We start from the raw sequence: 12,470 nt of genomic DNA on the forward strand, positions 1-12,470 counted from the left end.
AACCTGTTAAGCTTATGGACGATATCAAGATGTACAAAAACGTCTCTTGGAGCAATATCCCAAATCCAACAGGAAGTCAGCCATTTTAAAATTAATGTGTAATTTTGGCGACATTTTCCCCTCTTTTCAGGCACCGTACTTTGACGAACTCCTCCAAGGGATTTCATCAAATTGGACTGATCTGCAGTGCGTGGAATCTAAAGACCTTTGTGATGTTAAATTGCGAAGCTTTTTACGTTCAGGGAAACGGGGTGGTCATGGCGGCACGTGGTTTCAATCACTCGCCAAAAAGCAGTAATCTGCTGTCACTCAAAAACATAATCTCTCCCAAAGGTCGCGTGCATGATGAGACTCGAGCTCGGAAATGTTTGTTATGCCATTTGTCAGTAATGGTTAGAGCGCCACCTAGTGGAACGACTATAATCATGATTGAATGAGATGAATTGTTAGCTGGTGGTTAAATGCATGAATTCCATCAATGTGACATCAGATCGGACGTGCTGGTTGTAGGTGTTGGGCGTGGCTCGACGTGCCGGGGTGCGAGCGCCCTCATAATGCTGCTTGCAGCTTTAATTTTTTTTATAATTGCGTGGAATGAGTCTTGAGTTGAATGTTTTTAACAGGCAAAAAATACTTCAATAAGTAAATAAGTAAATGTTAAATTTTTGTCCTTTTTCTTTTTTTGCTGATCCAAAAATTGATCCGATCCGTGACTTAAAACCGTGATCCAATCTGAACCGTGAGATTTTTGATCTGTTGCACTAGGGCTGCTCGATTATGGCAAAAATGATAATCACAATTATTTTCAGTGAAATTGAGATCTCGATTATTTGACGATATTTATTTAACAATAACAATGTATTGAATAATGACTTTAAAGATTGTCAAAAAATAATATAAAATAGTGTGCAAATACTGATAACAGTGCAAATGTGTGCAATATAAAAAATAAATAAAAAATGTAAACATCTATGTTTAGTGAACTTTGCAGTGTTGCTCTGTGGTGCAGCTACGACACTGTAGCAAAGTTTACACACTAGGTCTACTTGATCCACGTCTGACTCCGCGAACCAATAATGTTTCCACACCACTGAAGTTTTTTTTTACCTCTCGTTTCAACCAACGGCAGTCACTCTCCTCTCCAAATAACTTCTGCTTAGCTTTCCGAGCTTCCCTCGGGTCCTCTTAAATTAATTAGAGTCTTAATTGGTGTGACACGTGTTCGAAATGCAGAGAGCTGCGCTCGATTTGCCACACGGAGCAGCGCAAGAGTAAAGCACGAGGGACGGGCTAATAATCGGCTCAGTCATTTTTAATGATCGTTGAAAGCCCAGATCGTAATCATGATTAAAATTCGATTAATTGAGCAGCCCTACATTGTACCACTAGTTAACATACTACACAGGTCATGAACAAGATTTTTTTTAAATTTTCATTGTAAGTGGGCTAAAGCAGTCAATTAAAAGTAGTCTATCATAAATGCTGTAATTTGATTATTTTAATAAACCACGCAACTTGGATGGATTCGATGCTGGCGTGACCACAGTGCACACATCTGCTGCTGCTCACAGTGGTCCAAGGGACCGCTCAGGGAGTTTGTGTGTTCGCTCAGACACATGAAAAATTAAAGGGAACATTGCTCATGTCTCTAAAATAATCCATCGAAATGATACCAGGTCAAGTTACCCCTTTAAACCTTTATTCCAATAAAAAGGTTCTGCTTTTCCAAAACACAAATCTAACTTCGCAAAAGGAATTCTGTAAACACTTTCTGATCTTTAGTTCTATCCTTTCTATTCTAAAATGTTTACATCATTCATCAAAGTAATATTAAATATAAAGCACAGAAATTCTTCTGTGTAGCAGACTGCTATACTCTGATAATGCTCCCAGTTTCAATAGGATTATCACTAACAGTATGATAGACAACAGGGTTAGCTCTACTCCAACAAACAAGCTGCAATTTGATATAAGCCAGTGGACAGATGAACACTAATCTATCTCTCACCTTGACAAAGTTGTCGGGAAAGAGGCCCCTTTTCCCATTGAGGTCCCCCTCCATCCAACCATCCTCCTCTATGTAGCGCACGTTTTTGATGATGTTGCCAGGTCGCAGGGTCAGCTCGTCATCATGGAGTGCGTCATAATCATACTCCACCACAACCTCTACTCCAGACAAGGATGATGAAATGATAAAGAGGGGGGAAAGGCGGTGGGGGGGGGGGGGGGGGGGGGGGAGGAGAATGGATGAGCCAAGATGAGGTCCAAATTTAATGAAAAATTGAAAATTCGATACTTTTGTAAAATTGCTTATTACACGTAAATCTCTTAAACACCCTTGAGTGAAATATTTAACTGATACATTTAAAGAATTTTAAAGGAAGATATCACTACTACCCCATAACACACACACACACACTAAAACGTTTAATCTCAAAAGTTAAAATTCTTATTTTGAGAAATGTAGCGAAAATAACGATGGCTAACAGTCGAGTGTTGTTGTTTTTTAAATGTTTAAATAAAATGGTAAAAGTCACAATTATTAGCTAAATGTTCTCATTTGAAAAGGGAAAAAAAAGAGTCCAAAGTTCATGATTTTACATCATTTTTGGGGGGGGCGGGGGGGGGGCAAACAAACAAACAAAAAAAGAAAAAACAAAACAAAACACCCACACTGGCACAAATGGGCTTCAATAAAAATTCAGAAAGAATGTGATTCTATGAATGTCTGGTCCTACCAACAATCCGTTTAATTGGCAAACTAAATGATTTATGCAACTTCAATGTTTCTATCTACATCTGTAATTGCAGGATAAGCAAGAAAAATACAACACACTAAAAAGTTTAGTCTGAGACCAAACTGAAATATATGAAATATGCTCCACACACCACAAAAAAGACGAAGAAAAAAAACAATAGCCACAGACTGTACAGACTTCTACCGTATAGTGCAGCGTAATTACTGAAATAAAAAAAAAGACAACAACAACAACAACAAAAAAAAACACTCATGCTGACACATGAATACATGTTTGACTATACTGACTGAGTGAAAAGAGTGCTTTTTCATAGTCAAAACCAAGACCTTTAACAACTTGCCTTACAAAGCAATTACTTTGTATAATATGGAATAAAAATATGGAAAATATGGTGCTGACAACTGAGCTTCCAACATCTGCGCACAGCTAAGCTAACAGAGTTTTTCACAGATGTATATTCTAGTTGTGGCAGATGATTAAATAGACAATCATTGTCAAACTTTGGTTAGTGAGGTCTTGTTGTGAAGCCTTGAGCAGAGCAGATGCAACACTCAAGGGGTGGATCTGACACACTTTACACTCATAGTTTAGTAACTTGTATGTCCACTATAGCATACAATGCTTCATCCCCCTTATTGACTATCACAGGATTGTGTTTTACTAAATAAACACCACAATGTTTCCACTAAGAACAGAAACTAGCAACTGAGCCCATGAACTCATCAGAAACATTTACCCCGGATTGAAAGAAGAAGAAAGAATCCCCGTGGGGAAATTCCTCTCTGTTTTTAACCCATTCACTCAGTGAAGCAGTGGGCAGCCATTGGGAGCCCGGGGAGCAGTGTGCAGGGACAGTACCTTGCTCAGGGGTACCTCAGGGTAGCTGTTCAGGGGAACCGAACCCCCGACCTTCCGATCATGGGGCCACCACTCTACCTACTGAGCTATCCCTGCCATTTATAAGTCAGCCAAAGGCTATCACTCATATGTAACTAGGCTTCTTTATATAACTTTTATATAGTCTAGTCAGTTCAAAACGTCATACATAACCGTTAGAGTTAATGTTTCTCCTCTGCAAATATTTTATTGGCTATATAACATTTAATATCTGAGTAAAATAATTGGCTCAGTTTCTTTGATTAACTCCAACTTCACAATCACCTGCTAAAGATGATGATGAAAGTAGTTAGATGGAGACATTAGTCCTCTGGATATCTGCTACAAGCTGAACGGCCACTCCAAGTCCATCAGAACACAGGAGGACATCGTCAGTGACGCAGGTCCACAAAAACCACAGCCAGTGACCCAACCAGGGGGCAAAAACAGGTCCAGGGATAGCAACTGAATTTTAATGAAGTTCTATTAAAATATGAGTGTACAGTAAGGTTTAAAGGTAGACGTGTGGCCACTCTGACGCTGATGTTAGTTTCAGCCTCTGAAGTAGACCTCTTAATGGCAGACACTATGGCTTGCTGTGCAGCACAGACTGTACAAGAGGTTACACTGCCCTTAATAGCAGATATGTGGGTCTGTGTATAGCACTTCTACAGTTTGTATGCAATATTTTTGTATTAGTTTTGGACATAGCTTGTCACTAATTTAACTTTAGTCAAGATACAGTCACCTCTGGCCCCAAAATACCAATATGGCAGCAACCAAAACACTAATACTAACATACCAAGTTTCATTGCAGAAACCAATGATGGATATCACAGTGGTTACAGACATTTTTTTTATCTTATAAGTACATGCTATGACTAGTCGCTCCAATTGCAGTATTTAGCAACAAACTGACACGAAAATGCACAATAAGTAAAAGGAGGTCAGAAAAACAGATACTGAGAGGCTGCCTGACTGAATCCAGCACAGCAGGTTGAACTGCTTCCGACAATAAACAGTCTTAGGAGGAGTGACAGGTTGTGAGGTATTCCAGCCACACAGGGTGGCCTTTTAACTCATGACTCATAGCGGAAAGGCTCCGCTGACACGGCTGGGTTCACACCAAGCAGAAACAAAAACATGCAGAATAAGTAGAGTTTCCTGACCAATGATCTCCCAGCAGCTTTTCCCCTCAGCATCAAACACCAAGCAGAAACCTAACCAGGAATTTTTAAGGCTGATCACCAACAGATATGATTCGGTTGTCCATTTACTGTCATGGAAAATGGTCAGACAAATGCCAGATTGACATCAGCCTCCTACTGATTTGACTAAAAACAGCAGGGACCATACTGATAGATTTATGTTCACTATCCCCAGTTAGAAGAAGTTTATTTCCTGTTAGGCCTGCTCTGCTGACACTGCTAGAATGACACTAGAAAGGCTGACGAGACTTGTTTCATGAGACTGCAGTATCTCTCCATGCTACATTTTAGTCACAAGAACAGCTGTAGTCCACACCACCCAAACTAATTTCTGCTGCAGTTACCTCACATTTTCTGCTTTGTTAAAACCCAAATAGTTTACTACCATGCATCCCATGTGGGTGTGTTTTGCTTTTTCCACATCACTTCATGCTGCATTCCTATTGGCTGGCTAACAAAAGTGTGTCTACCAGCATTAACCATGTGTGATTGTTATCATAAGTTTCTGACATTACAATTCTTCTACTGTACATTTAGAGTGCCCCAATTGCCTGCTGACCTCTCACTGTATTTACATGGCAGCACAGTTTTTGAGCCACATCCCGAAATGTCACAGTGATTAACATCAACCCTGACACCAGAGTCACATCAGCATTTTCCACACATAGAACTTACTTGAGCAGGAAACACTGATGTGCATCTTTAACTTTAGCATCTTTTAATCTACTCAGGACGACAACGTCATCCACGACTTACTAGGGGACCATCCCTGTCCTTTTAATTTGATATTTCAGATGTTCCACCCCTCTGTGGGTTCTTTCCTCTAGCCAGCTCATTGGCCAAATTGCTTTCGAGTCACTCAGCTGTTACACGTAGGATCTCTCACTGTGGTTGCCATACTCCAGCTCCACTGTCTCTGCCTGCACTGGTTTACTCTAACCAGAATCTACACCAGAAGAATTACTGCTTCATATGCTGCTATCAAATAAAATACAATCTAAAGCCTTAGATTGCCTGTAAAAGCAACAATGTGGCACCGATCATTCTTTTTGAAAATATTCATCCATCTCACTATAGCTAAAAATAAATACCACCTTTACTGAATAATCTGTTTACTTGTAAATACAATAATGACTCAATGTAATTGCAGTTACACTGAATAGAGTTTCTGTCAGTGTGTTGCAAGCTAAGTTAATGGTAACTAGGGCAGGGCAATATGGCCAAAAATATTTATCATGACATATATTTGAAAATGTGCGATAACAATATAACTGACGATATAATTGACGCGAGACAAAGTACTTATGTGCATTAAAGCTATATAAAAATTTAACTGTGCAAAACTGTGCAGAAGTGGATGTAGCTGTGTGTAATGAGAAAAGATGAAAAGAACGATTGATAACTTTTATGTTAAGGCCCGATCTTATCTTTCTTGTAGAACTGTGTTCCAAATAAAGAACTTAGTGTTGTTAGTCATTTACAAATCAATATTGTCTGTATGGTCAGCAATTACTCCCCAAAAAAACAACAAAAAAAGTGAACATGTAAAACTGTGGTGTTAAGCGATGCAGTTGAAAAATTTGGGTGCACCTAACTTTTGTGCTGGTGTGCCTAAGAAAAAAAACGTTAGGTGCACCAGTGCAACCAGTGCAACCATGGCAAAAAGTTAGTCTAGAGCCCTGGCACAACTGTGACTTTATGCAGTTTACCGTTGGCTATTCAACTGATATCCTTCCACACATGTTAACTAATTACATTCCTTCCTCTTCATGGAACTAGACAATAAACCACACAGTGTTGGCTTTTATCAACATTTGTAATTTAACAAAAGCCTATAAGAAATCTAGTCTGCATTTACACTGTAAACGACAGTCTAAACACATTAAATGCATAAAAGAAGCACAAGCCGAGCAACAGAAAAATAAACAGCTTAGCCGAGGTCCCAGACCATAATTTAGGAATATCTGTCTGTGTAACCACAGGAAGAGATACGAACTCCGGTAGTAAACAAACAATTGAGAGCTCCGATAGGCAGAAATCTACCCTCAGTTAATTCAATACACAGGGCACAAGACTGGATGTGGAGCAAAGGGACTTTAAAACAGCCCCTCAGAGATCACACAAATAGACCCTGGCTGAGAGTAGCACAGCTCCTCAATCAGTCTGACTCAAATCTCTTCTGAACACCACTTATATGCCAACGGAAGTCAGCTTAAGATAATTATTGCTTTCATAGTCTTCGGTGGAGAGAAGGCAACCAAGAAACTGTTTTATTTTGCATCTTCTTTTAAAGTGTGTGTTACTGTAGGGTGAGATCAACAAAACACAGGGCTATCGGGTTGCGAGTTAAGCCCAGAATACAAGTTTTTCTGTCAGATGACCAAACACGTACAACATAAATTTAGCCTGTGATGACCAATGACCACTCACTTCCAAGCTGTTCCTGTGCACTGCTAAAACACTGAGAATCCTCTCAGCATGGAAATATCAGCAGGAGTCCCAATTTAAAGGGTTTTTCCTGCACAGAAGACAGGCTCCTTTTTTCGTCAGACAACTGTAACACAACAAAACAGTCACACACAAACAGCATTTGAAGTCAGTATATACAGGAATATACTTAAAGTTACTGGATCCGTGTTTGCTTTGGAGCAGACAGTTGTTTGGAGGGCTACACTGGTTCTACACACTGCTGGGTTTACAGGCATACAAGCATATCTGAAAATCATTTTAGCACTTCTTTTATCTTGTTTTTTTACTCCAACCATCTAAGAATGTCCATGTGTGACTGTTTTACTAGTCAACAGTTTGCTTGCTTTTATTTCTAAGGTTTAATCCATTCCATTTAATCCATTAATAATGTCCAACTAGCTGCAGCCCTGCCCACCTTGCATTTCAATACAGATAAAATAAATACAATAAATTTCAATACAAAGCCCAATTCTCGCAGTCAACTATCATTCAACTGCTCGTACAGCAAAGACGCCATCGTACAATCAGACTGCCTCCATCTTCACCACCTCTGACTACAGGTGATACTAGCTCTTGTTCTGATCACCCCCTGCAGCAGGTGTCGATCATACTACACAGCAGAATGATGACTGTCATCAAAAACTAGAGCTAAAGTCTGTGAATTCAGAGCTAATGCGCATGGTGTGATGGAGAAGTAGGGCAGTATTCAACATATAAATGGCAATGATATCAGCTTTACAAATACTATAGTATAGGATAGTGGAGGACTATCGCTGCCGTCAAGATTACAGCCATTTCTAAAATATGGGGGGGTTGGGCCATATTATACCGTTCACAGTAATACAGTGTTAGGCAATGATAAGAAAATGAAATATCGCGATAGAATATGGGTAAAACGCTCATGCGCAGTTAGGGATTCACCGATACCGATACTGGTATCGGGTATCGGGGCCGATACTGTAAAATGTGTGTGTACTCATACTCATAAAAGTTAACCGATACCATGAACCGATACCAACTTATTTCATTAATCAGAGGGTGGCTTGTCATTTCTGTTGTAGTTTTTTAGATTGGCCACTAGGGGGCCAATTATTATTTTATTTATTTTATAATTTTTTATATTTTATTATTTATTTAATAATAATTATTTTGTTTGTTTGTTTACAATATGGACACTGCAATAATTTAAAAGTTTATTTTATTCGCAAACCTAATTTGTATTTATTTTATTCCGAACAGAAGTGTTTATTGATTATTCTGAAAGCTCGAGACAGTGCCAATAGTTCAGTGATATTTTGTAAAATTACAATGTGGAGACTCTGCAATAATTTAACAGAAGTGCTTATTTTTCACTGGAAATTTTTTTGTGGTCATTTTTATTAAGATATTATTTTTTATCGGCAGGGAATATAATAAAACCTGTCTTCCAATTAATTGTATTTGTGTGTGTGTGTGTGTGTGTGTGTGTGTGTGTGTGTGTGTGTGTGTGTGGTAGAAGTATCGTTTTTTGTACTCTGTATCAGCAAGTACTCAGATCCAAGTATCGGTATCGTATCGGTTTGAAAAAATTGGTATCGTTGCATCCCTATGCACAGTGCCTTTGTTTTTATTAGGCACATGGCGGAAAAAGCATGGCGGCAATGGAGAATGAGAAGGACAAAAGCGGATCGTCGAATGAAACAGATGAACCAGAATTGGTTTGTAAAAATGGTGCAACTTCAGTGATGTGGAACTTGTATGGTTTTTGTCCATCAGATAGCCACGATTGTCGGAGCATTACGGCTACCGTAGTCAAGAGCCTCGAGCAGTAATACGTACTGTGCTTCAACATAATATTACCGTGGACTTCCAGAAGAGCTTTGATGGAGTAGGACACGAGTCTGGGAGCTCCCGCCGATTTCAATTAAATTGTTATTCATTCGCGCTTTTCGGCTATATTTCCAGTCCTGTTTTGGTTTGTGGATTGTTTTGTTGAGAAGTTTTACTCGGGCCTGCATAAAATGGCAGCAAAAAATGTTAAAACTACTACTATTCAAACACAACTGAGGCCTCGTTTGCAAACCGCGACCACACCCTCAAGTGAGCCGTTGTCTCCTGCAAAGCCCCCCTCGTGCCAAGCTAATCCTGATATTGAGGCTCTCAAGGTCGAGTTGCTGGCTTCGCTGAGGAAAGATATCGCCGACATCTTTAAAAAGGAACTTCAGGACACTCTGGGTGATGCTTTGTCTACCATTAAGTTCGACCTGCAGGCGGTGAAGATGCGATCGATAAAGCTGCCAATGACTCTACCATATCCAAGCTAAAAGGTACGGTCAAGGAGATGGAGCACGCACTTACTGTCTGCTCTGATGATATAGCTGAGATGAAAAACACTATCAAGGGCCTCACAGCTCATGTAGCCAAGCTGGAAAATAAGTGTGAAGACTTGGAGTCCAGGTCGCGGCGCAACAATGTTAGGATAGTGGGAGTACCGGAGGGCTCTGACACGTGCACCACTGCTGCCGTAGCCTCCTTGCTAAAAGAAGCATTTGAACTGGGGAAGGAGCCGCTTTTGGATCGTTCGCAAAGGACCCTCCAACCCGCACCTAAGCCTGGCGACCGTCCACGAGCCATTATATGCAGGTTTCATTACCACACTGACTGTGTTGACATTTTACAACGTGCTAGAGAACGCCGACAGATTAAAGTTGGAGACCGGACCATCTCAGTCTGCCCCGACTACACCGCCAGGGTGGCATGGGCTCGTGCTGCATTCAACACAGTCAGGCAGCAACTCCGTGGCATTGAAGGTGTTCGGTATGGCCTTCTTCATCCAGCGCAACTCCGCATCACATATAAGGGTGTCGAGAAGGACTTTGTTTCAGCAGAGGAGGCCAGTGATTATGTCAAAACTTTCATCTCTGGGTGAGCCTCGATAGCCCCTCAGTTTTATGCTGTAATGCTAATAAGGGTTCACGCTCTCGTTAGGTTTAACGCCATCTGTGCATTGTTTTCTTAGGCCGTTGTGCTAGTTATTGTACTGTTGGTGTGCTGGTTCCTTTTATTTTCATTGTTATATAATGAAACTGAATCATATAATATACTCTTGAACTTCGGACCAGTCCAGCAATCTTCTCCAAGCTTGCTGCATTGATTTGTACAGGACTGGGTTGTTTTTTGTTTCAGTTATCTTTTTTTGGTTGTTTTTGTTTTAATTTTTTAATTTTATTTAATTTTTTTAATTTTATGCACTTTCGGTGTTTTGTTGTAAAGTTCTCCATCTGAGGAAATCATATTTTGTACTGTGAGATTTGGGGTTTGGGGTTTTGTTTTTTTTTATTTGGGGGGGGGGGGGGGTCTTTTTCTTTTTTCCCTTTTTTAAAAAAAAATAAACCAAAAAAACATGTTTATTGTTAAGCGCACACTGTGATACTGTAGAGAAGTTGGCGAGAGGTTTTTTTTTTTTTCCCTCTCTCGCTTTTATTTTTATTCGGACTCCAATTAGTCCAGTCACTTTGGTGAATCATTTTTGCTACTTTGGGGTACATTGCTGTCTCCTTTGTTCTATTCTGTGGAGACTTGGGGTGTATTTGTGTTTAGGTTTGGGGGGGCATGTCCCATTTCAGCTCTTCATGGCCACTGGCATTTTGGTTTGGTTCTTTTCTTCTTCCTTTTTATGAATGGTTAATGGCAATATAGACCCCAGCATTGCTGGGTCAGGCATGCCTCTTAGATTCATTAGTTGGAATATCAGAGGTATGGGTAACCCTGTTAAGAGATCTAAGGTTTTTACTCACTTGAAACGTCTAAATTCTGACATAGCATTTTTACAGGAGACTCAGCTTAGCATTAAGGATCATTATAGATTATATTGCCCTTGGGTAGGTCAGGTCTTTCACTCAAATTTTAATTCGAAAGTTCTCTAGCTTTCGAGTGGCCATTCTCATTAATAAGAAAGTTCAATTTTCTTCGACCAATGTTATCGCTGATAGGAATGGTAGATACATCATTGTTGCTGGTACCCTAACGCAGAAAAAGGTTTTGTTGGTAAATGTATATGCCCCGAATTTTGATGGTGCTGAATTCGCTAATAGATTGCTGAGTAACATCCGCTTTCTGAATACTCATTTGCTTATCCTTGGTGGTGATCTGAATTGTGTTTTTGATCCAATCTTGGATCGATCTAGTCCTCGTAATTTGACTCCATCTATGTCTAAAACATTCTCAGATTTTATGAAACGGAATGATCTTGTTGATCCATGGAGATTTCGCAACCCTTCAATCAAAAAAAATTAGTTTTTCTCCCAGGTCCACCAGTCTTATTCCAGGATTGATTATTTTTTCATCGACAGAACTCTTAATTTGTGTGTTAATTCTTCCGACTATTCTGGTATTATAATATCTGATCATTCACCTCTGCTATTGGATGTTCATGTCATGGTCCCTGTGCCTCCCCGGCCAGCCCAGTGTGGCCACAAGTGTTGTTGTTTTTCTCTCACTCTCTCTCTCCTACCTGTCTGCCTGGGCGGAGCTCTGATTGAGGTCCTGCCCTTAGCCACGCACCTGCAGCTGATCTCAAGCGATTGCAGTTCTCTGGCTCTTCTTAAGGCTGGGGCTCTGAGCTATTCGTCGCTGGAATATTGAGTAACTCTCGTTAGTATTGCCTGGCTCCTTGTGATTCTACTGTTCCCGTGTTTGCCTTCGACTTACCCTCGTCTGTCTAAATAGGTTTACCTGGATCAGCCCTTCTGTGACCCCTGGACCCCGTGAGTGAGAGTGAGCTGCTTGTGTGGAGACTGTTTGGACGAGGAGTGCGAAGAAGTGTGTCTCCCCAGCCTGTTGATCCCCGGGACCCTGGTGTTTTCCCCCACCCCTTCACGTGTATATAGCGCACCAGTGTGATTAATAAAGTGTCGTTGAACCGTGCTACCTCCGTCTGCGCCTGAGTCCGTTCCACTCCCGTGACAGTTCAACTTTCTACCTATAAACGTAGTCCTCCACTTTGGAGATTTAACTCTCTCCTTCTGGCGGATAAAGAATGTTGTGAATTTATTTCAAGCTCTAGTGAGGAGTTCTTGTCCTTCAATCAAAATGATTCTGTTTCATATTCTCTGCTATGGGAGACTCTTAAATGCTACCAGAGAGGTCAAATTATTTCTTACTCTGTTCGTGCTAATAA

At 40.4% G+C, this 12,470-nt stretch overlaps 1 protein-coding gene across 8 annotated transcripts in view; it reads right to left on the reverse strand.

Moving 5' to 3' along the window:
- The window catches only part of cd2ap (CD2-associated protein), a 107,962-nt gene that overhangs the window by 78,422 nt on the left and 17,070 nt on the right, over nucleotides 1-12,470 (reverse strand). For all 8 annotated transcript variants that reach the window (XM_085132990.1, XM_085132987.1, XM_085132986.1 and 5 more), the window contains exon 2: nucleotides 2,009-2,166. In XM_085132990.1, coding sequence (XP_084989116.1) covers nucleotides 2,009-2,166 — 158 coding nt within the window. The remainder of the gene's footprint in view (nucleotides 1-2,008; nucleotides 2,167-12,470) is intronic.

The sequence above is a fragment of the Neolamprologus multifasciatus genome, chromosome 15 (assembly GCF_963576455.1).
Source record: "Neolamprologus multifasciatus chromosome 15, fNeoMul1.2, whole genome shotgun sequence".
Classification (NCBI taxonomy): domain Eukaryota; kingdom Metazoa; phylum Chordata; class Actinopteri; order Cichliformes; family Cichlidae; genus Neolamprologus; species Neolamprologus multifasciatus.